General features: G+C 39.6%; 1 protein-coding gene across 4 annotated transcripts in view; it reads right to left on the minus strand.

The window, feature by feature from the left end:
- Positions 1 to 845: 845 nt before the first annotated feature.
- The window catches only part of LOC115630808, a 30,070-nt gene continuing 7,994 nt past the window's right edge, over positions 846 to 22,921 (minus strand). For 2 of the 4 annotated variants that reach the window (XM_030527472.1, XM_030527476.1), the window contains 5 exons: positions 19,473 to 19,681; positions 14,983 to 15,118; positions 1,779 to 2,041; positions 1,591 to 1,714; positions 929 to 1,511 (listed from right to left, as the gene is read on the minus strand). In XM_030527472.1, coding sequence (XP_030383332.1) covers positions 1,417 to 1,511; positions 1,591 to 1,714; positions 1,779 to 2,041; positions 14,983 to 15,118; positions 19,473 to 19,681 — 827 coding nt within the window. In that variant the 3' untranslated portion in view covers positions 929 to 1,416. Of the gene's footprint in view, positions 1,512 to 1,590; positions 1,715 to 1,778; positions 2,042 to 14,982; positions 15,119 to 19,472; positions 19,682 to 22,921 lie in introns of all 4 variants that reach the window. The other 2 variants (XM_030527474.1, XM_030527475.1) reach the window with 2 other exon arrangements.

The raw sequence follows: 22,921 nt of genomic DNA on the forward strand, positions 1-22,921 counted from the left end.
AAGTCACTTCTGTTTTCACTTTCCACTTATACTGCCATATTCTTGAGACAACAATTGTTGTTATCAGATTTTAAGCAGATTTTAAAATATGTCAGTATAAAGCTGCATCAAACGTAAATCATTTTAAGAAAAGTATTGAGGTTTGCTCAGAACCCAAAGCACTCAGTAAATTTGTTTCATTTGAAATAGACTTTGAACTCAGTTCGTTACTCTCCAGAATAACCATATGTATTAAGAGACAACTTATAGCTCATTAGTTAGGCGAAGACTGCACAGTTGTACGATAATATAAGGAAATGGAAATTTGTCAGACAATGGCAAGTTTTGCAGATAACCATTACAGTTTTTATTTTATAAGATTTCTTATTTTCGACTCCAGCATTGATATCAGCTTTTCTTCATCATTAACAATTTTCTTCTCTTTTTTTCTTTATTTACCACTGATGTATGTATGATAGGCTATTTACATTTTTATTGAATACGATTTTCCCACTCTTGCAGTTTGAATTTCACTTAGTTTTGACAGCTGATTTGCTTAATTGGTTTAAATGATTTAGTTTACTTTGCTTTGCACCTTCTTACCACTTACTTTTAATCCTATTCTATGCACTCATGTTTACTTCTACGAGTATATAGTAAGTTAAATTTATACAAGACATCATTTTATTTGTAATCGATTAAAGGGTAGGTGCTTTTAGTTTACAATTGAAATGTTCGAAAGTGATATGCGCAATTTTAACAAATGATTTCTCGAAAACGCCATTCAATGAGTACAATGTAAAATACATACATATGTAAAAAGGACTTGACTAGCTTGATCTAAAATTATTCCATACAATAAATCCTCCTGGACAGTTTTGCTTTTGCTCAGCTGTATTTATTGGATGCACAAATATTTTATATCAACTAAAGCGATGATTACAGACAATTAAAAAAATATATTTGTGTTGGCAAAAAATTCATTTGTATTATTTTTTATTTTTGTTTGACTCTGTCATTTTTTTCTGAAAAATTTCAAGTGGCTTAGGACCTATTCTCGTTATTTACAACGCTTAAGAACTACTTAAATGCTCGAGTTGAGTAGTTGCTGCCTCATTTAATAGATTTTATATGAGTATTTTTTTGTTTATTTTTTAAATCTTGCCGTTTTTGCTTTCATATCAATAAAGTTTTGTTAAGTTTTACCGAATTTTGTTAAGTGTATATTTTTCTATGAAATTTGGCATAGGATATGTTTGCTTTTACACTTCAACTTTGAGATGTGACCTTGAAATCGATCGCGACTCCGAGTGTCCAGCCCAACATTGTGCTAGTTGTTATGTATGCATCTTTTTTAAAGTTTCAGTACACAGTTTTGTCGTTATCTTTTGATAATTTTCACTAGAGGCCTACAGCTTAGACAACAACTAAAGCCAGTTAACTACCAGCTCCGGATTGGGCACAATTGTAGAGCAGCAACAGTGGCAGTAGAAAGAGAAGTAGGTGCGAAGGAACGCGTGATGCGGCAGCCCCTGCAAGAGAGAGAGAGGAAGAGAGAGACAGAATTTGTGAAGTTTGAAGGCAGAATCCTCCCCTCCCCCACTCAGTTACCAATTGTGCTAGATTTGGCAGCCACCGTTTCTCGGGATTCCAAAGCGGGGGCTCGCTGTTGACGGTCGCTCTCAACGCTCTCCTCATTGCTTTGCCAGTACAGTGAACTGATCTTTGCCACACACTTAAAGAGAAAACAAGAAATAAATATTTACTCAGCTGACTAAACTAAACTAGTGAGAACTAACCTTTAATTTCATATCGCCGTGCTTAAAATGTGAGCCACGCACACGAAACTCAAGACCCAGACGTGCCATTTCTAGTCCATCACGGTTCACCACAATCTTGTCATACTGCTTCAAATAAGAACGGGAGGCTGGCTCGCCATTGATGAGCCAGCTCAGATGACAGACTGGCTTGGACGGTGCCGACGTGCAGTTCACGCGCACGGTGTCGCCAATTTGGTAACGTGGCTGGCCTCCAGTTATTTTGGGACCATGATTGGGAGTCACTGGAGGAGAATTAAATGAAGCAATAAAAAGGTTAGGGAAGGTATTATCAACAGTAAGATCGGCTATCTACTACTTATGTATATAGGTAATATATCAACAATGATGTGAAATCAAATTGTTATGTAGTTGTAGTTTATAGATTTAAATATGTTCACGGCTTTAGTAAACAATTGTTAGATTACTTTTGATTTAACAGTTTCCTATAATTGAATAAATAAATACGTTAACAAGCTAACGACTTATTTTTTTTTTAAGAATAAAATGGGGAAATTGCGGCAAGTAATATTAATATAGACGCAACCCCATAGAATTCAACAAAAAGGTTCGTAAATTTATTTCCAAACAATGCCACGGAAGTGGCCACAGAACTTCAGAGCGCGTAATTGAAATGAGTCGTCTTGCTAGCCCACTGCGCTCTCCCCTTTCTCCACTTTCTCCACTTTCTCACATTACGCACACTCACACCTACGCAAACACACACACACACACACACACTTGAATAATTAAACCAGGCTGGCAAGTTGAGCTGGGCATCAACAAGGACATCAAAAAGCCTTTAACCGTAATTACATACATTTGTGTTTCCGCTTCTTTTCGCTGGCGGCATGGAGCAAAAACAACAATACCAGCAATAAAAACAACAACAGGAACTAACCAGCACGTGCGGCCAATAGAACTCAGCTTGGCTTTGTCTCCGACTGCCTGTGGACTGTGCACGTCAGACCGTGCTGCAGTGTGTGATTGTGTGAGTATGTGTGTGTGATTGTGTGTGTGATTGTGTGTGTGTGTGTGTGCGCGCGCTCTCTCTAAGCGTAGTTATTTAATTTTAATGAGCAAAGGAAATTGAATATTTTCTAGCTTTGCACTACTAGCCTGGCCATTTAGCAGCTCTCGACATGGGTGCCTAACATTTTTTGCCATTTCATTGCAAGGCATAAAGCTCCGCAGAGTCCACAATTCGCACCCCGTACCCCCAGCTTCAGCTGAACTCCCCCCTCTTCGGCACACCATAAACCTTAGTAAATTGTTCGTTGCCCATTGCTTTATTATTTTATGCAGCACTTATTTGCCTTACTTTCGAGCCTGCTCCCATAATGAAAGGCCAGTGGGGAACAGAGGATGGAGGTGTTGGTAGGACGTGGGAATGCCGCAGCTCAAAGCTGTTCAAAGCCTGGGCAGTTCCAGAGTGTGGGGAGAGTTGTGCTAGGAGATGGCTGGGAGGGGGAGCGTACAGTGAGGAGTATTGTTGGGGGGGGGTAGTTGCTGGCGCACTTAAGATTTATGTTGAGATTTGTGCCAGTAAAATACAAAAACACGGCCGACAGACCAACGCACACTCACACACCCACACCCACACACACACACGAGTTCGGTTATACACATAGCTGCCATTTTATGTGCATACGAAATGCTTATTCAAAGTTTATTTGAGCGTATGTAGGTTGGTGCGCGGTATCTATGGGTGAGTGTGCTGGTGAGTGTGTGTTGGCGTGTGGAATTTGGCTAACGCCTACGAGCGCACTTGGCCGCTTGCTGGCTCATTGCTTAGCGCTTTCGGGCATATTTCCTACACAAAAAACCAAGTCAAGTATAGCTCCGACCCACACACACATGTGCTCTACCCCCGCCCCACTCCGTTGCGTCCCCAAGTGCTTGTATGCATTATAAATATTCCATGCCAAAACCAAAAAACACACACATGCACAAAAGTTATAACGTGTGTGTGTGTGTGTGTGTGCGTGTGTGTGTGTGCTTGGACTGCTTTGGCTGAAATAAAGACGGGCATATGTACACATTTTTTGCACTCCATCTCTCTTCCTCTCCCTCCCAGATGGTCATCACATTTTCAGTCGGCAGTGTGTGAGTGCCTCCACATAAATAAAATTAATTTTTGATGATTTTCTAAAAATTAATTTTCTTTAGAATTCGTTTTTGTTGTGGCATCCATCGTTGGGCATTCCTCTGTAGAAGTTTTCCTTTCATTTTCGTTTTTCTTTTTTCCACGTGACAGACGAATTTGGCCGAGTTGGGGCCACACTGCCTGGCCTGGTCAGGAGCTCTTGTCCTTGCGAATGGAGTAAAGCCATCAGTTGGTTATTTGTAATTTATAAACTAAGTTTTGCCTTGCTCCGAAAAATATTGTAATTTTAATATGAAACTAGGTTTTTGTTGATGGTGGCTTAGCCTAAGCTAAACGGACTCCAGAATAGAATAAGGGGAACAAATTATTGCATTTTTTGTGAATATAAATGAATACTTCGTATAGGATCTATTCCCAACCAAAATACCTCTCAGCAAGCCCATGTTATTTGAAAAATTAATCCAATTAAACAGTTAAATTGATTAACTTAAGAATCCATCCAGAGCTATACGTACATACACTGGTCGGCACAATTATTTTGACGAACTGTACTCACGACTATCGGTGCTGGTTGCTTTTAGTTTCAAGGAATAACGGTACAATTTTCATACGGGATATTGAGTTCATAGCAACAACAATATGTAGGCAAAATATTTTGTCTATTACTCTTCACACCTTTTTTCTACAAATGACAATGTGAGTTGACTGCGGATTCAGGCACGGCATAAGTATTTTGACCAAACCTTGTCGCCGTTTTCGCGTACGTTTTATCAAGTGATACTAAAATAACTTTGGTGTAACAATTTTTGTTGACCTTTTTACATTATTTTCATTAAAATTTGATTCAAAAGTAATCGATACAATGGTAAAAAAGACAGAATTAAGTTATGTTGTTAGAGCCTCAATAGTGGCGAAGTTTAATGCCGGCGTAGCACCAAAAGACATTGCAAATGAATATAATTTGTCGCGGCAAACAGTCCACTATCAAATTAACAAATATAAGACCCACAATGACGTCAAAAACTTGCCTAGATCAGGTGCTAACCGCAAAACAACACCCATTGAAGATCGAGTCCTATTGCGGGAATTTAAAAAAAATATTCATTTAAAGCCGCAAGCTGCTGCAGATCAATGGAATAAGTCGACCAAGACTCCAATCAGTGAGCGTACTGTTCGGCGACGCCTAAAAGAAGAAGATTTTAAGACATACAAAGCGAAGGACATACCTTACATATCAAAGGTGAACAAGCTCAAAAGATTGGCTTTTGCAAAGGAGCATCTGCATAAGCCAAAAGAGTTTTGGAGAAGCGTTCTATGGACAGATGAAAGCTCCTTTGAATATAATTCATCAAAAACAAAGATTTTTGTAAGGCTCCCACAGTTTCAAAGACAAAAAAATATCCCCGTATGTCAAAAAGTGAGCCATGGCGGAGGCTCAGTCATGTTCTGGGGATGCATTGCGTACAATGGGTTAGGTGATTTCGTTCCCATCACCGGCTCAATGAACCAGCAACAATATTTGAGTACCCTTAACGAAAACGCATTCCCTTCCGGTGACAGGCTGATTGGAGAATCATTTATCCTGCAACAGGATAACGCCCCATGCCACAAAAGCAAAATGATAAGAGCATTTTTAAGCGATGTTGGTGTTACTACTCTGGATTGGCCACCACAAAGTCCGGACTTAAACGTTATTGAGAATGTGTGGTCTCTTGTAAAACGTAAAAGAAATGCGTCTTTGCATAAAACCGAAGAAGAAACTATTTCCGAGGTCACTTCTCTTTGGAAAGAGATACCATTAGAGGTCCTTCAAAATTTAGTGGACTCAGTTCCAAGACGTCTTCAAAAAGTTATCGAAGCCAAAGGCGGGTATACATTTTATTAATCTACCATCAATTTCTTATGTTTTGTTTAGTATTAAGCTTTGTTTTTTTTGTTAATATCCATTGTCAAAATACTTATGCCAACCCATGAAAATTACCTTGATTTATAATTTTAAAAGTTCTTATAAAAATATATCCTTTGAATTATTTTTAAGTTTGTAATACCAATATGGAATTGAGAAAAAAAGTTTCCTTTGATATCTTAAACCAATAACCAGTTATTGACAAAAATGTATGATTTTCTTCTCGTCAAAATAATTGTGCCGACCAGTGTACTTATATTGAGGTGACAAATAGCATTTTCTAATTATCCTCTATGCTATATATGTTTATGTATCCACAATTCGAAATATTACATACGTCTAAAGGCATTCCATTAAGTAATAACAATATATCTTAAGATAAATTGAGTAAACTGAGTTGCGTACAAATTAGTTGAATTGTTACAGATGTATGCTAATAACAGTTCGATCTCGTTAACAGTATAGTCTCTCTTAAATTGCTCTCTTGCTGTTATCATAATGTCCACATAATCATTGCGTGGGCTAAGCCGTTGGTTTGTCAAAAACAGCATTAATTTTGGATGATCTGCGCAATTACTATCTGTTGAATCAGGAGTTATATATCTCAAATAGTTGAATTGAATTATAATTAAGTTACAGTATTATTGTATTGAATTGCATTTGAATAAAAACAAACGATTAATTGGTAAACGTTGAATGTAATCTTTATTATGTTAATCTAACATTGATAAGTCGCTGTTAAAAAGTTATGTTAGCAAAAGCTCTCGTCGTCAGCATAAGTGAAGAATGTAAATAATAGAGGAGTTGAAAACTAACAAAAAAGCAGTCAATTCCAGCCGCTTGTTACAGAGCATTCATATATGTGAGTACATATGTATGTATGTATATACCTATAACAAGTACATATACTATATAGAATGACTTTGAATCTCTTTAATTGTTTTCTATCTTCCCAAAACTGTTGAAACTAATATATGTGTAAGAAGCTGCTTAAATGTCCACAACATTATTAAATACTCCTACTACAGAACTAGATTAGCGAAATATGTATATGTAATTATCTGTATATACGATAAACATATGTGTAATATACATGCGTGTATGTATGTACTATATGTGACTCCTTTTCGGGCAACACCATATTGTCGCACTTTAATTTTATTTGTCACATAAATCTAAAAAGCCTTTAACCAAGCACTCACTCAAATACATTCCACTTTATACGAGTAGCTACACACAGCCCAGCATGTGTGAGTGTGCGGACAATTTATTCAGTCAATGCTTAGCACGCAATGGCGGCCACATCGAAAATACTCGGACACACATTTTGGCAAAGGTGCCTGATGGGCGGAGGAGGGGGCCAAGCAGGTTTAGAAGAAGGTGAGGCCGCACCCAAGCGTATGCATTAACAATAAGCCGAACAGCATTTGGATGGATCAGGGGTGGAGCAACCACCCATCTCTCAAGTGTATTTGAGCATTTTCATATGACTAAGCACTTTCCCATTTCGGTTCTGCTATTTTTTATGCGCGTAATTAGGGTGGGCGCGTTTAAACTGCTCGTTTGCTACCTTTTGGGCGTCCAACGGAGAAGTGGAAAAAGCTGCAAATGCGTCGGGTAAAAAGGTGAATCGTAGGCCATGGCGAAGTCAGCTGCCTGCAGCAACAGCAAAATCAGGGCCTTTTAAGTGGTCTGGATGTGGCGCATGTGTGGAAAGCTGTCTTAGGTTGCCGTTCAAGTTGCGCCTCCCGTAGCCCACCTGGCGGGGGGCCCTTTTTTAATATGCTGCGGTATGTTTCGGCAGTTTGAAAAACGCACTTTGGAAATGTTGAAGAGAAAATCATAAGCCGTTTACCCAAATGCTTGCTGGCTATGCAAAGTACTAGCACTTGTATGTGTGGGTAAAGATTATGCACATGTTGAGCTGCTTGAAGCTTAGGCTAGAAAACAACAGTTAAGTGTTGGCCAAATTTTAATAAATATTTGCAACTATGAATTATTGCTGGCTTCAAGAGCTGTGTGAATGGCTTTTCAGTTGGGATTTATCATGTAAAAATACAATTTGAATAATGCAACTTATGAGGCTGCCATGCTCAGACTGAGCTTTGTTTATGCATTCTGAAGAAAATAGGCTCTTCAAATGTCTGCCTGTTCAAATAGAAATTTAATATGGAAATATTTTCATAAGAGCAAAAAAATGACAACATTTCTGATACAAATGGTTGAAGAAGCTTTGATAAAATGTAAAGCATAAGATATCAATAAAATGAATATTATTGTTTATACTTATTATTTAGTTTAATATTAGACTTGTCTTTTTTTCTAAATAAATGTGTACATCCGTAAGTGGTAACATATTAAATCGTATTTAGTTCAGTACAGAGCGAGCCATTCTCAAGAGATGTGTGTTTTTCTTACATATTCAGTGGCTCTTCGTCGTGAATAGTCTTTAAATATTGCAATTAAAATTCAACAATCATCATAATATGAAGCAAAGAAGCTTGGCCATTTCCAAGGACATATTTCACAAGTATATAGTATATGAAAAATAAAAAATCTCAATGACTAAATAGAAAGACTGCTTCGCAAATTGAAATAATTTCTATCACTTTTAAATGGTTTTTTTTTTTACTTTAAATTTCTTCCCTCCCGGTATAAAAATATAGGAAATAAAACAACAGTTTGCAACATTTATTCTTCTGCGCTCAAGTGCTCAATTATGTGATTCTGCATAATACCCCATTCATGCCATATAGTCACATCATCTCGGTATAACATTTGCGTCTAGGTTTCTGAACCAGCACACAATTATTATTATAGGTTATGACAAAAAGAAGTGGGTCACATTTGTTTTGCATATCCATTGAGTGCGATTCGAATCTTACGTCTACGTGGGCAAAAGTATGAGTATATCGTATAACACATGTTTCTGGAATAAAACACTTAACAATGCCTTGTGATGGCCAATGTACACATAACCCATGGCCGAGCAAGCTTCCAGTGGCTGTCACTTTTAAAATTTACAGCTCATTAGTGAGCCGCTTTAAGCAGGCGGTGACCCCCCTCCCCCACTCCGTACTCACTCAGCGTCATCACCAAACAGCAAGCGGCGAGCGACAACCATAAATATCTGGCGTAAGTGGCGAATGGCCACACATAGCTCATAAAAATCACATTTAACTTTTGCGAAGCGAGGCAGAAAAATGTGACGCTGCCCGTGTCCATGCGTATGCCCTATGCAGGCAATTGCTTTTTATATTGTAAAATCGATAAGCGATCACATTATGTGCTCCTCCCTGCCTGTGTATGGGTGTGTGTGTGTGAGTGTGAGTGTGTGTGAGCCGAAAGAAACTCTGCAGGAAGCAGCAAAGTGAGTTATATGTATGTTTGTCCCTTAAAGTGCACTTAACCATAAATTCAGCAACACAAACATACACACACACAGACACACACACTCGCAGATACATATATATGGTCGTGCATATGCAGTGGGTCGAGCGCCTTGCGCTCTCATTAATTATAAAACAACGCGCGATACTTTTATTTCCGCGGCGCCCAGCAAGAGATATGCAAGGAGCAGCAGCATACAAAAATAACAGTAATGTTTTCTTAACTCAAACAAGCCCCCAACGACTCCGCTACGCCGCAACGCCGCAACGCCCCACCTCTCCACATCCTCAACGTGGCCATCGAGGCCAAGCGACGTCAGAGCGTATCGTGCATTAAAATCGCAGCCATATGTAAAAGGGAGATAACAAACGGGGAATGGCTGCCGCCGCCATTGAAACGTCGCATTGGAGCCGCTACTGTCGCGATGTTCGCAGTTTGCTTTTCTTTAATTCTCTCAGAGTGGCGGCCGTAAAGCAACCGGAGCCGCCTGGGCCAGCACACACACAAACACACACTCTTACCATCGGATCAGATCGCATAGGGAATAAACTGTGAGGTGGCAACACATTTTGACCGCAGTTGCGGCCAACATAATGTAAATTCAAATTGGCGGAATGCGGGAGCAGGCGCAAAAAGAAAACGACCAAAGTCTTTTATGCCCAGCAGCTGTGAAGTGGCAGTGCATTTGAGTGCCTCTTATCGGAATTCGTTACGAAAATCATACAAGAATCCAACGTCTAGTCGCGAAATGTATGACTTATAATATTAATCATGTGCTTGTATTATAATCGTTTTTAAGTAACTGAGAAGCTAACCTGAATATTAATAAAAATTTTCTATAGCAGTTACAAACAATCGTATTGCATAATAATAAGTATACAAGTATATAAAGAAAATAATTTAAAATTAATCTAAAATAAGCAATTGCCCACAAAACATATAAATATTCATCAATTTGTTTAATAAATTAATATACCTATTATAAAAAATATTTTACCTCTGACATAATTTATTTTAAAAATTTTGAATTATGTGAATAAAAGTAAAATAAAACAACATATATGAAACTTACAATGTTGATTAATAAATTACGCTTTATTTTATAGCTGCAAGTTTCTTGTTATTGAAAGTGTTGGATCCGCTTTTTTTTTTTTTTTGGTGCTCCACTTTTCATTTTATTATTTGGTGTTTTAATAATTAAGTCCATAATTGTGATCGATAACATTGGTTATAAGCCCTTAGAAAACTTGTATGTTTAGTTGAGTTTAGTTATGCTTCTGGGACAGGCAACATTTCAAGTTGTCTGCTAACACTTTTTAATTTGTCCCTCGACTACGCAGTCATTCCTGCTACTTATTTGGGAAGCATCTCCTAATATTACATTCCACAAAAAGTGTTGTAAGTCATAATTAATGATATAAATAATAAACATGTAATAAACTCTGCCAAAATAAATATGTAGTACGTCCGCATTATATTTTGTTTTTCTCTTTCTATTTAACTAGCTTCTCAACTAAACTAGAAGTGCATACTTTCTACATTATATATTTTCCTAGCATTGTTTTTGTTACATCGGCACAAATATATAAATAAAGCTATCTAATCTGAAGTTATAGAAACGCTGTGATTTTTCCTACAATCAGTCTAACAAAACATTACATTAGTTCAATTTTATGATAATCTTTATAAATGTATTTACAAAAGAATACATTTTTAGTTTTCCTTACCGGTTTTCCCCTTCTACGAAAAAACTTTTACTTTTAATTTTAAATAAATTTAAATTAACATATCCACCAAAAATATTCTTTAAAGATACAACAGTTGAAAGTCAATTACCGTATTATTTTGAAAAGTAATAACATTTATTGAAGATATAGATTTGGTAGATCTAGCTGCATAGTAATACCTAAGTATAATGATGTAGTTCCTTACAAGGAGGTAAGACTGCATCTAAATACGTGAAAGCATATTTTATGGTTCACGATGACAAGAATAATGATGATGTCGGTTCAGAAGTCGTGGATGATGAGCACTCGTTCTATCGAGTCACCCCAGCATCTATTCCTTCCTCGATTTTCAATGCCCATAGCACTTCGGGGCATGCAATTGATCGGCTCTCTCTCTCTTTTTTTTTTGTATTTCGTTTGCCGTGCCATCGGCAGGCAGCACATTGTTTAATATGCAAAACCATTTCCGCTACATTCCTGCTACGCTGCCACCAGCCTCCACTACCACTTTCCTCTGACTCTTTTGCATTGGACTCCAAAACGTTTTTCTTTTGGCTTGCGGCAACAATGTCAAAAATATGAGAAATAGCTACCAATATGGGAGTATCCTGGATGGCCCCAGGATTGAGTGGCCGGGGAAGAGTGGCAGTAAAATCAGCTTGAAATGTGCTTAGTGCGTATTGGGATGCGAATAGGAATGGGAATGGGCAACGACTTTGGCTTCGGCTTTGTCTGTTGCACAGTTGGCATAACTTAATGCAGGCTTGTGCCCAAGGCACATTTCGAGCTTTGTCAGAAGCGCTGTTGTTCCTGCTCCTGCTTCTGCTGCTGCTGCTGCTTTGGGGATGAGGTCAAAGTTGGTGGCTTGTTTTGGATCAGTTTGCATGCAGAAGTCATACTCGCAGCTGTCAGCTGCTCCCCAGGGCTCAGGGGTGTGACTTGAGTCCGTCTGTGTTTGCGGTCCTCGCACATATTGATATCTGTTTGATTTTTTATGAGTTTATAAATTTCTGATTAACTTGCTGCATGACGGTACAAGTATATGATTAAGTCGAGAGTTGCGTATCCTGCTTGTGTTTGCTTTGAGGTGGCATACAAATATTTTATGAAATATTTCATACCATTTCTAGCTTTCTTGGTTTGCTGAATGGGGTGTGCTCATTTTTTTTAGTTCTTTCAACTGTTATCCCTTTTTTTATTATTAATTAATAATGGAACATCTCTTGTCAAGCTAAAGACCTTAATTGCCAAAGTAATGCTTCAACCTCCAAAATACTGATATAAATTTTGGGTCAATAGAATTATGTCTTTCAAATTATATTATTATTAGCTTGCGTTGCTGCGCCACTGAATTTTAGTGCTTTTTAAGCTTTCTGGCGTCACATCTGTCCCAATAGCTCTATCGCTTTTTATAGCTTCGATTATATTCTTGATTATAGTTGAATACCAACCGTCGTCTGTACAAAAGACATCCATCGCCTGTTTGTGTTTCTTGGTCAGATGTGAATGCCTTTTCGCGCATTTGCCGAAGCCGCAAGTCCCATTCGTGTTCCGTTTCTATGACTCTAGAGTATAGACGTAGATGCCCTTTCTCGAAAATCTTGCAAACGTGATTCGCGTTTATCGGAATTTTCAGGTGCTCTTTTTTCGCTCCTTTTTTTTAATTTTTTGGTTCTTTTTTTTACCAAAAAATGTTTTTATGGTGGGATTATTTTCAGTTCAATTTTTTATTTATTAACGAATGAAACAAACAGAGCAAAAAGTGGCTGTCAAACAACTGAAAATGAGCAAAAGAAAGCCAGAAAACGACGACTGATCGCTATGAACAATCGGCACGAAACTTCACAGGTGCACCCAGACTATATTGAATATTGCCACAAAATTTGATCTCTAGGGAATATACATATATGTATACACGCATATGTACAAACATAGTACTTCCATTTATATATACATAGATAGATAGATGAAACTATAGTATTTTCTATGTGAGTTAATTTAATTTTGGTGATTATTTGAATAATATGCGGAGCACTTTTCTTATGCATGTTACTGTATTCCCTTAACGCTCGTTCCTTAACGGCCATGACACTCACCGGCTGTTGGGCTTCTGCTGCTTCTGACACTACCCCTGCACTTTACACACTTGTATGCATGCACGTGTATGTAAATGTAATGCCAAGTGCTCTTGTCGCTTAAGACAAAAGCCAAGTTTTTGCCAGCCGCAGCTGTGCAACAGTGAACATCCCCGTATCGGGACTGGTGCTTTGTCTTAACCCATTTTTCTACTTAAATCGTACGACATGAGACATAATTTTACTTCAAATTGCAATGACAGTTCCAGCAGCAACCACGATGACGAGGAACTTGGCAACGCCTCTTCACTTGTTCCCGATGCACAGCAATTGGGAATGCTTTTATCTGCCACGCGTGTACAGACATACACACACAGCCGCACAGCCGCCATACACATATAGTACGTAAGAACATGTGAGTGCCCCCCTATGTATGCTACGAGTATATGCTGGCGCTTTTGTTGCACGAGCCACGTTGACTAAAACGCCAACGCCAACTGTCCTGGCGACTGCGGCAGTGTCGCAGACGACTGCAGAAATTCCATTTCAATTGTTTGCTTAGATTATGCAGTTGTATTACGCAAAAAACGGAGAGAATGTACCCGTTGGCATGGCGCTCAGATTGAGAGCAAGTTACAAAATAAAAAATTCTTTAAAGCACTATCGGGCAGGCGGGCTTGTGGACTCGTTGGCAATTCTGGGACTTGTTTTCCTTGTTTTCAACGACATTTGGAACGCATGCCAGGTGAAGCACATGAATATGACAACAACTGCCGCTGCCCTATGCAAAAACACACCCGAACTGTTGCGGGTGTGTGAGAGTGTCTATGTGTGTGTGGGAAGCCCCATAGTGAACGGGTATAGTTGGCCAACTGGTAAGTTTTTAAAGTGAAAAGCGGTGTGGCGAGTCCTGTAGTTTGACATTTGAATAGCCCAGAGGAATTAAAACTATTTTTTAATGAAAAAGGACTGCTATTAATGTTAAAGCCATTTCAATTCTACTAAATTAGTTATACATTTAATTCAGTCTTCCAAGATAACTCATAGTATTTAATATAATTTGGCTGTTATCTTTGAAAACTGCTTTTATTGATAAATATCAAAAGTTTTTATTCCATACATTTTTCAAATTTGTGGGATTGAAGTAGGCGTTCGGTACACCCATTCTTGACCTACTACCTCCGGGAGACGGACGTCTGTATCGTTTGAGTCGGGATTGTGCGACTTTAGTGTTCTTTTGCTTATTTTAAAAGGGCAAGAGTGTGCCGATCATTAGATTTAAGGAAAAGTGCCTATTGCATTGATTATTTAGTTAATTTTTTAGGTTGTAACTTGCAATTTAAGGAACTTGACTATTAGTGGTTTACAAAATAAAAACATAACACTAAGGTTTCAAGGAGAAATTATTTTAGACTATTGCATTTGGTATTTTGTGCTATGGATGCCAATATGGCTATAGGGATCTATGCTGTATGAATAGATGAAAAAACAAGCTCATTTCTCAATGATATATCTCTTTGGTGCAAGCACATAAGTCGCAATGAATAGGGATTTCTATGGAAAAGACTGTACAAGGCATAGTGTGTGATATTAAAAAGAGCGTCCAAGCTGATGTTGTCCTTCATCCTCTGTAAATCTCCAACCTGACAATTATGTTGCAATCTTTGCATAACTTACCTTTCACACAGCTTCTTCGCCCCTGCCCATTGCCTGCCACTGCCATCTATAACTTTGTTGACTGCCCTGGACTATTAGCATTTTAATTAAATTTTTGTTGTTTATCATGTCATACAGGCAGCTCTCATACACGCATTCTCTCTCTCTCTCCCACTCTATCCGCCTCACTCTGCGATTCTGAGATTTTCTTGTTTTGGGGCGTATGCTGGACAATGTGCTTTATTGCATTTTTTGTTGTATTTTTATGCCACTCGTATGGATGGGTTGGGCTTGGATTTTATAAACGTCACGTGCTTCAACTTACCCACAACGGTCATTGTCTCCGACTCGGATACGGTATTGAAGGCGGGCGCCTCGCCGGACACCTCGCAGCGGTAGAGGCCGGAACTCTGCAGTGTTACGCGTCGCAACATCACCTGCGTGTCCGATGAGTTGCGGAGCTGTGCACACATGTGTGGGGGAGAGAAGACACAAAAAGTTCAAGCCAAAGTACATATTTGAGAAAAGTTAAAAATAAAGCAAATTACAGACAGTGGCACCGTGACGTGGCATGACTCGACAGGGATAGCAACAAGGACTTCGGCATCCGCCCACTAAAATTAAGGCAATTAGATTTCTGGTTTTCTGGTCGTCTTTTGCAGTTTGTTGCTGTTCTCGTTTTGTTTGTAAAATTAAGATTAATGATCGCAGCCTCTTCACAAGTTGTAGTTTATTATTTTTCTTCGGGCAAAATTAGTTTAAATGTTGTTGGAAAACGCAAAACCGAGGCAAACCAAAGCGCTCCAATGACAAGAGAGACAGGACGACAGCAGAGCAGCGGAAGCGGGGGAGGAGATGAAATGTAATTTGGTCAAGCGCCTGCCACCGGTGGTAGTCGGGGGAGTGCACAAAAATACAAGTCATAAACAAAAGCAACACGAATACGAGTATACTCGTAGAGCTAGGCAAAAAGCAATGAAAAATCTAGATACAATAACAGAATTTGTTGCTGATGCTGCTCCCCCTGCTCCCCCTGCTGGCGCTGCTGGTGCCATTGCCGTTGCCATGACTGGTGTACCATTTTATAACAGACATACACATACGCACATTAGCAACACTGTAGACACATGTGTGTGTGTGTGTGTTGTTGTTGTTGTAGCTCCTAGTGCCTCACTGCTGTTGTAAAAGTCACTCAACAATTTTGCTGGAAACAATTGCAGTCAAGTTCTTTAAGTTGCAGTTTTATTATAGCACACACACCCACACACACACACACACACACGTATACAGAACACACACTCACTACACATATGCATGTATGTGTGTGTATTTGTGCACTTCAGGCCGCATCAACTTTAACTGTTGGAGAACTTTTCATTCGTTTTCTTTGCCTTCGCTTACATTGCGTTGGCTGCTGCAAAATCTGACAGCGAATTTCGTTGCATTTCCTCACCCAACCGAAAACTTGTCGACAACATTTTTATGAAAATTCTTCTTTGAGAACCACACCACCACCACCACACTACCGCACCACCGCACCACCCGCCTCGCTACGAAAACAATCACAAAAGTCACGTTCAACATTATTTTGGTTTGTTGCTCGTTGTTGGCGTTGTTAGCGGAGGGCGCCATTGGATCGACTGCCACGCCCCCAACTTCTCGCCCACTGCCTTTTGTTTGTTCATTTCTAGTGGTGCACCATCTCCGTCCCCCACAACCATCCAAACTTAAGCCGATTTTTTAGCGCCGGGCCTGCTTGCCAGTTGGATCCACAGACTGCCAATTTCTATGCACGCTCAAGTTGTCAGCGCGCTGTGCAAACAGTCACTCGCTCACTGCTCATATTACACAACAGACGACCCATAAACCGGGACCAGCAGCAAATCTGGCATAGGGAAAAAGAAAACCAAAACCGCAATTCGAATTGCAGCCGGCGCTGCTCTTGCTCTCCCATGCCTTCGCTTGCCACATTTATTGCCTTTCGCAGCAACTTCTCTCTGGACGTGCCCGCCATTTTGTTTATGCTTGTGGCAAGCTGTTATTGTTATTTGCAATTTGGTTTGCATCTGAATTTATTGTGATTTTTAGTTTGTTACCACGTTACTTGGTGCGGATGACGGCAATGCATATCAATTTGTTGGTTTATTCGGGCAACTTCGTATATTCCCCCTTCAAATGGACCTCGTTACCAATCCACATTCATTTCAGCACATTAACTTGTAAATGTTCGCTTTACTAAATGAAACCCTATACAACATCTTATTAGATCTGTAAGGATTCATTCCTCATTGCTGATGAAGAATATACTTGTATTTACTTTGTGGGGTCTGCCTCGCCTTTTACCTTGAATCGGGTATACGAATTTTAAAGAACATTTCCAAGGAAGTCAAATTTCTGTGGTACACACTTCCAAGTTCCATTCCTATAAAATGTGCATGCATCTTTGAATCTCTAAGAGAATATAAAAGTTCTCCAGTTTCCTTTTACTTGCATGTTTTTCTTCTTTTTTTGAAGTGAAATATTTTTGGGCAACAACTTAAAAGTCTACACGAATCATAGCCCATTTATTTAAACAAACAAAAACCCAACTTAAAGTTAAAACAATCGTTTACCGAAGAGTATACAATTGGAAAATAAAATATCAGATATTGCTCGATGTGAACCTCTTAGTTATTATATAAAGAAGTTACAATTCAATTCCAAAACCTACAATGTAAACTTCTTTCTTCTGATTGGCACACAGCTGGGAATCTGGAAAGTTGCAGCTTAAATTTGAAAGAGATTTTTTAAGTCCTGATGCTTGTAAAACTACTCGTATCAGTAGTATCTGCTTTCACTTTGAACAAATTGGTTTATCCATAAAATGGATTTCAAAGCTTCAACGCTGGTATGTAATTGTAGGGACATACTCGCACATGCTTACATGCGACCCCTTTTAACTTTGGCATATTTTATGTCTAACCATCAAAGCTGCCACTAAACTTGCTTGCCTTTGTTCTAATCACGCATATGGCCATAAATATTTCATAAATGGTTACGCAGACAGCCCACAAAAAACCCTGTAACCCAATGCCATAACCCTTTTTCTCATGCCCTGCGGTCCTTGTCTCAAAATATAGACATTCACGTCTACAAATTATGTGGCATTACGCATTATTGTGCCTTGTTTCAACCGGGCTAGCTGCCATAACACATCCACCTACACATGCATGCCGCCGCCTCCTTAGCACACGCACAGCTCATAAAACACGCTCACGCATCACTCATACGCCACGCTGGTCGTCACTGCTCAGTTGCTGGCTTTGCTTTATTTTTCGCTCTGATGCAGCAGACGCCACCCTCAGAATGTCTTCAAGGTCGAACAACTTAAGTGCTTTAGCAAATTATTATTATTGTTATTAGAGCTGCTTGGCCTAGGACTCAGGTTCTGTTGGGCTCAGACTCGCTCTTCGGCCGGAGGTCGTCAACATGGTCGTGAACGCTCAGCGTTTGGAGTATCGGCAGCTTTAACTGATTTCTACCCAGAAAAAATAACGCGAACGCAACTACCTAACAAATTTTGTAACGAGCAACTGCGCAACCTTTTCAATAGAAATTGAGTGACGCGTTAGCGTGCAATGTGTACGTAAAATGGCGTCAAAGCCACAACGTGACCTCAGTCAAGTGGCAAACGGAAGCCGAGTCGCCCACACATGCGAGGTCTGGCCAAAGCAAGCCAGCGATGAGGCCTTCATGTGTCTACATTTATTTAGGTTAATACTTAATTATTAATGAATATCTTTGTTCTATTTTCTTGATGTTAGGCAGTTGATTTTCAATTCCGTTGAGCAGCATTTCAAGCACTTTCAAAAACAAATGTTGCTCCATTGAAATATCTCAAGCATTACAACCACTAACGGTATATTCGTTAAATAGACACGAGCTGCGCAAATAGACACCGCTCTGCAAATACACACGAGTGCGTATTACAAATAAACAAGAGAATATGCTAGTTGTACATTTCCAAATGATTATGCTTTTGTGCACTTATGCCTTACAATTAAGCCACCGCACTCAATCTTTGATTCAGAATTGCATTTTCTTTAAATTATTCTTTAAATTAGGAACTCCACCTACTTATGTCAATTTAAGAAAAAGTTTCAATAAAAAAACTTTCTAAAAGTCTGGTTGTGTCAAAAATAGTGCATTTTTCACATTTAAAAAAATATCTGTTCTCTCCCTAAAGGTCTATATTTATTTGCATATCAGTGTTTAGCTGCTTTCTTAAAAAAACGTAAAGTGTAACAATTTATTTTTAATTCGTCCTTTTTCTAAGCCTAACCTCGCACACTTACATTTTGATAGCCAGCGCAAAAATAACATCAACATTAAATTAAAGTTAAATGGCAAAACTACGTGGCAGCAATTTCATTTAGAGCAACACAATGAGGAGAGGACGCTAAAGCAACAAAAGCAACAACAATAGCAATAGCAGCAACAACAATAGGGAAACATGTTTAGTGGATGTATGTGTGTGTTCAAGTGTGGCAATTACATGTTTTAAAATAATCATTATGATAAGGCAATAACACTAAATCTACACGCCCTCAACGCCATTTAGCGATTGCTCCGCTTTGCCATTTTGTCTGTCACGGCGTTCCGGCTGCCATTGAAATCAGCGCCATAAATTGCAATAAAATTTTAAATTAAATTTTCAGTGCCACACACAATGGCGTGCCACCTGTTGCAGCCACCTTGGGTTCCTGTCGAGCCACCCACACCAGCACACCTAAGTATAACACGGATATGGAAACAACTACAGCTATGGCTACTCACGTCAATGTTAACGCCCGGCAACGGAAATGCCTGTCCAGGTGGCTTATCTCGTGGCACATAGCGATAGATCTCGTGGCCATCCTTGTACCACTTCACCGAGTACAGCGACTCCCCGTCCAGGGAGTAGCGGCAGCCGAGCAGTGCGCTTTTCAGGCGCATTATGTGATTGGGTATCTTCACCTCGGTCATTGTGAGTGAGCTGGTTATATCTGCAATTAGTCGTAAAGAGGGAGAGAGAGAGAGAGGGAGAGAGAGTTATAAAACGAGAGCAGGATAAAGATAATGAGGAAGGGTAGAGAGCAAAGCGGAACGAGCAAACTTTAATGTGCAATGTTTAGTTTTAGTTCAAGGCTCACCATCCACGCTCGTGTGGCCATTATGTTCAGGGCAAGTCGGATTTATGCCGCATGCCTTTTGGTAGCTGCGACGGTTTATGTCTCCGTTTAGGTAGCAGCGTAAACTTTTACGGTTCGGCCATTTACCGTTGCTTTACCGTTGCTAGCATGAAGCAGCGGGCCATAGCAGCTGCGCATTAACCCATTATGGGCAGATGTTCGGAAAACTAAACGGGTGCGACATGCACTATTTATACGAAGCAATAAATATACTTGTATAAACTGATTGTTTGATGGGAACTTTTTAATTCACTTGTAAATTGAAATTGAAGCTTTATGTACAAAGGACCCATACTTTTAAAAAATGTCCATTGGTGGTTCAGTCTAATATTTTATTATTCCTTACCTTAAAGCTAAGTCTATATTACATAGAGGCATTTTGGGGATTAAGAAGAGGTAGTTTCATAATCAAGGGCGCACGCAGGGGAGAGGGGGTTCAGCTGGGTCTATTGCACCCAACTAATTCGTTATTATGGCGCACTATATCGCCTTAAATTTGAACTGAGTTTGATTATTATTATATGATTCATATTTTACCGCACCGCGTATTATAAAATCAACATTTTAGTTTGTTGGTCCCCCCCTTTGGAAAAGCTGCGTACGCCCTGCTCTTACATAAGAATATAATATTTCTAGATTCTTTCTCTAAGTTTAATGAAGACTGAATCAGATTGAAAAATTATGTCGTGGCTATAGTAAATCTGCTTATGGGAATGTTACTATCGAACTTTATCAATTGATAAAAACTATTTCTAGTGATTTATTAATATGCAATTTTCTAATGCAGGCTCCATCATCTTGAACACTGGTGCACAGTTACATACAAGTATTTCCCTACAATTGTGTCAAATAGGAAGAGAAGAGGAAACATATCCAACTTGACAAAAAGTTGAGGTACGCGATTTTTAAGCATTTCCAACAAATGTTTTGCTTTGTTTTGTGAGTCCCCTTTGTTGGTTGCTGGCCATATTTTGCATATAAAATAGAAAGTGCTGCTTTGGGCCAGCAATATATGCCAAAAAGCCTCGACATGAATAACACTTATTCCGGCCACATTGCATATGCAGCAGAGGCAACCTATTATCGCAAAGCGGTTTGCCGACTCCGGGTGGGGAGGGGGGTAGTCGGAGAAAGACACAAACTGCACGTCCCTGCAGTCTACAATTCACGCGTCGGACAAATGCACTTTGTTTGGTCATTTGCTGCTGGTCAAAAATGTATGGAAAAAAGAGAATAAAAATCACACGAAAAACTTCGAAAGCTTTTAAATCACAAAAATGCACATTTCTTTTTTGCCTTCACGTCGCGACATTTCGCGTTTGGCGCGCACTTGCAAAATTTTTGCCCTGCAGGAGTCGCGTTTTACGATTGCCCGATGTTGCGTTATTGTGATGGCGAAGTCGGCAGTTGGTGGGTATTAGCATGCCATGCCAGGCCATGCTATGCCATGCCATGGACGCCGGCATGGCACGGACATGGACACACCTACTTATTTAATATGACGCTACACTTTTCATTTTTCAAAACGTCGCACGTCGGGAGTTAAAGGTGAAAAGAGCGAGCAGCAGAAGGCGAAATACGAAAGGAAGTTAAAAGGCGGAGGCAAAACGCGCGCACACAGGTCACGAGAGGTGAGCAGCGGAACGAGAAGAACTACGCTGGCAAACAAAGCATACAAAACAAATACTATATATACATATATATATATAAATGTACATATACAGACACACACATATAGTGGCCCACACGCATACTTGGGTGTCTGCACAGTGGCACGCTCTGGGCTGTAACGTATACGCCTCGTACGACACACACACACACACATGCACGTGCACGACACACCGTTGAATTTATCACATTCACATGCAAATTGCGCCAAACGACCTTATTATGCAAATTGCCAACTGCAAATGGAGAACGAAATTGATTTTCCTGCATTTCTACAATAACAAACCGCCACGGTTGACGAAGGAGACGGCGACCAAGTCCCAGCGAGCAAGCCTGCGACCGCGTTCTAGCACCCACCGCTATCTAGGTGTGTGTCCAGTATTTCTGTAAGTACTGAGTATGTGTGTGTGTGTGTGTGTGTGTGTGTGAGTGTTGCCTGCCCGGCATCGTTCAACAGTTTTGCAACATCGGCAAACCGCACTTACTCGTACGTATGTATGTATATACGAGTATGGCGGCAGTCCCTAACGCCAGCGACAAAGACAACGGCAACGACAGTATAATGGAGAAGTTACAGCAACAACAACAGCAATGGAGCTACACCTTGCCACATCTGTACAGCTGTACGTATGTATGTACATATGGCAGGTGAGTGTGTGTGTGTGTGTGTGTGTGTGTCTACATATCTTAACGCAGTTTAGTTTATACAGCGACAAATAGCGAATATATTGAGCTGTCACACTCCCAAACTCAAAGCGCTACTCAAAAGGAACAGGGCGCACAGACACATATACATACATGTACAGTGCATACGAGGATAATTCAGGAAGTACAGCAAAATGTAACGGGTTACGTATATAATCCAGGCTAGATGGTGGGCATAGGTGAGAGCGCACGCGAAATTTTTCCGGCTCTGGCTCGTCGGCAAGTGGGGTGGTGATCTTGCTTCTCGCCTATGGTTTGCCTATACATATATATTTCTTTAAAAAAAAGATGCGTGCAGACAAGCGGAAAAGTTGCGGTAATACACACACAGGATAGTAAGAGGGAAAACAAACATAAAACGAAAATTGCGACCCTCAGGTGTTAATGAGGTGAACTGCGACCCTCAGGTGTTATTGAGGTGAACTGCCCTCCCTACCATGGTCATTCCTTACCAAAAAAATAAGGACTAACTATTAGAATGACCCCTAAAATTTCCGGGAGACCTACAGGGGCGGCATGACTAGCATTGATCAAAAGAAGTTAAGTTAAAACATTATAAAATATAATTTATTCACAAAAAAAACGAACGTGGAAAAATAAGAAGTGCATGACAACCAATTATAAATAACAATTAAATAGGTATAATATAAATGAAATTAAATGTGTATGTATATGAATGCT

Source organism: Scaptodrosophila lebanonensis, unplaced genomic scaffold, assembly GCF_003285725.1.
Source record: "Scaptodrosophila lebanonensis strain 11010-0011.00,11010-0021.00 unplaced genomic scaffold, SlebRS2 tig00001410-arrow-pilon, whole genome shotgun sequence".
In the NCBI taxonomy this organism is placed as follows: domain Eukaryota; kingdom Metazoa; phylum Arthropoda; class Insecta; order Diptera; family Drosophilidae; genus Scaptodrosophila; species Scaptodrosophila lebanonensis.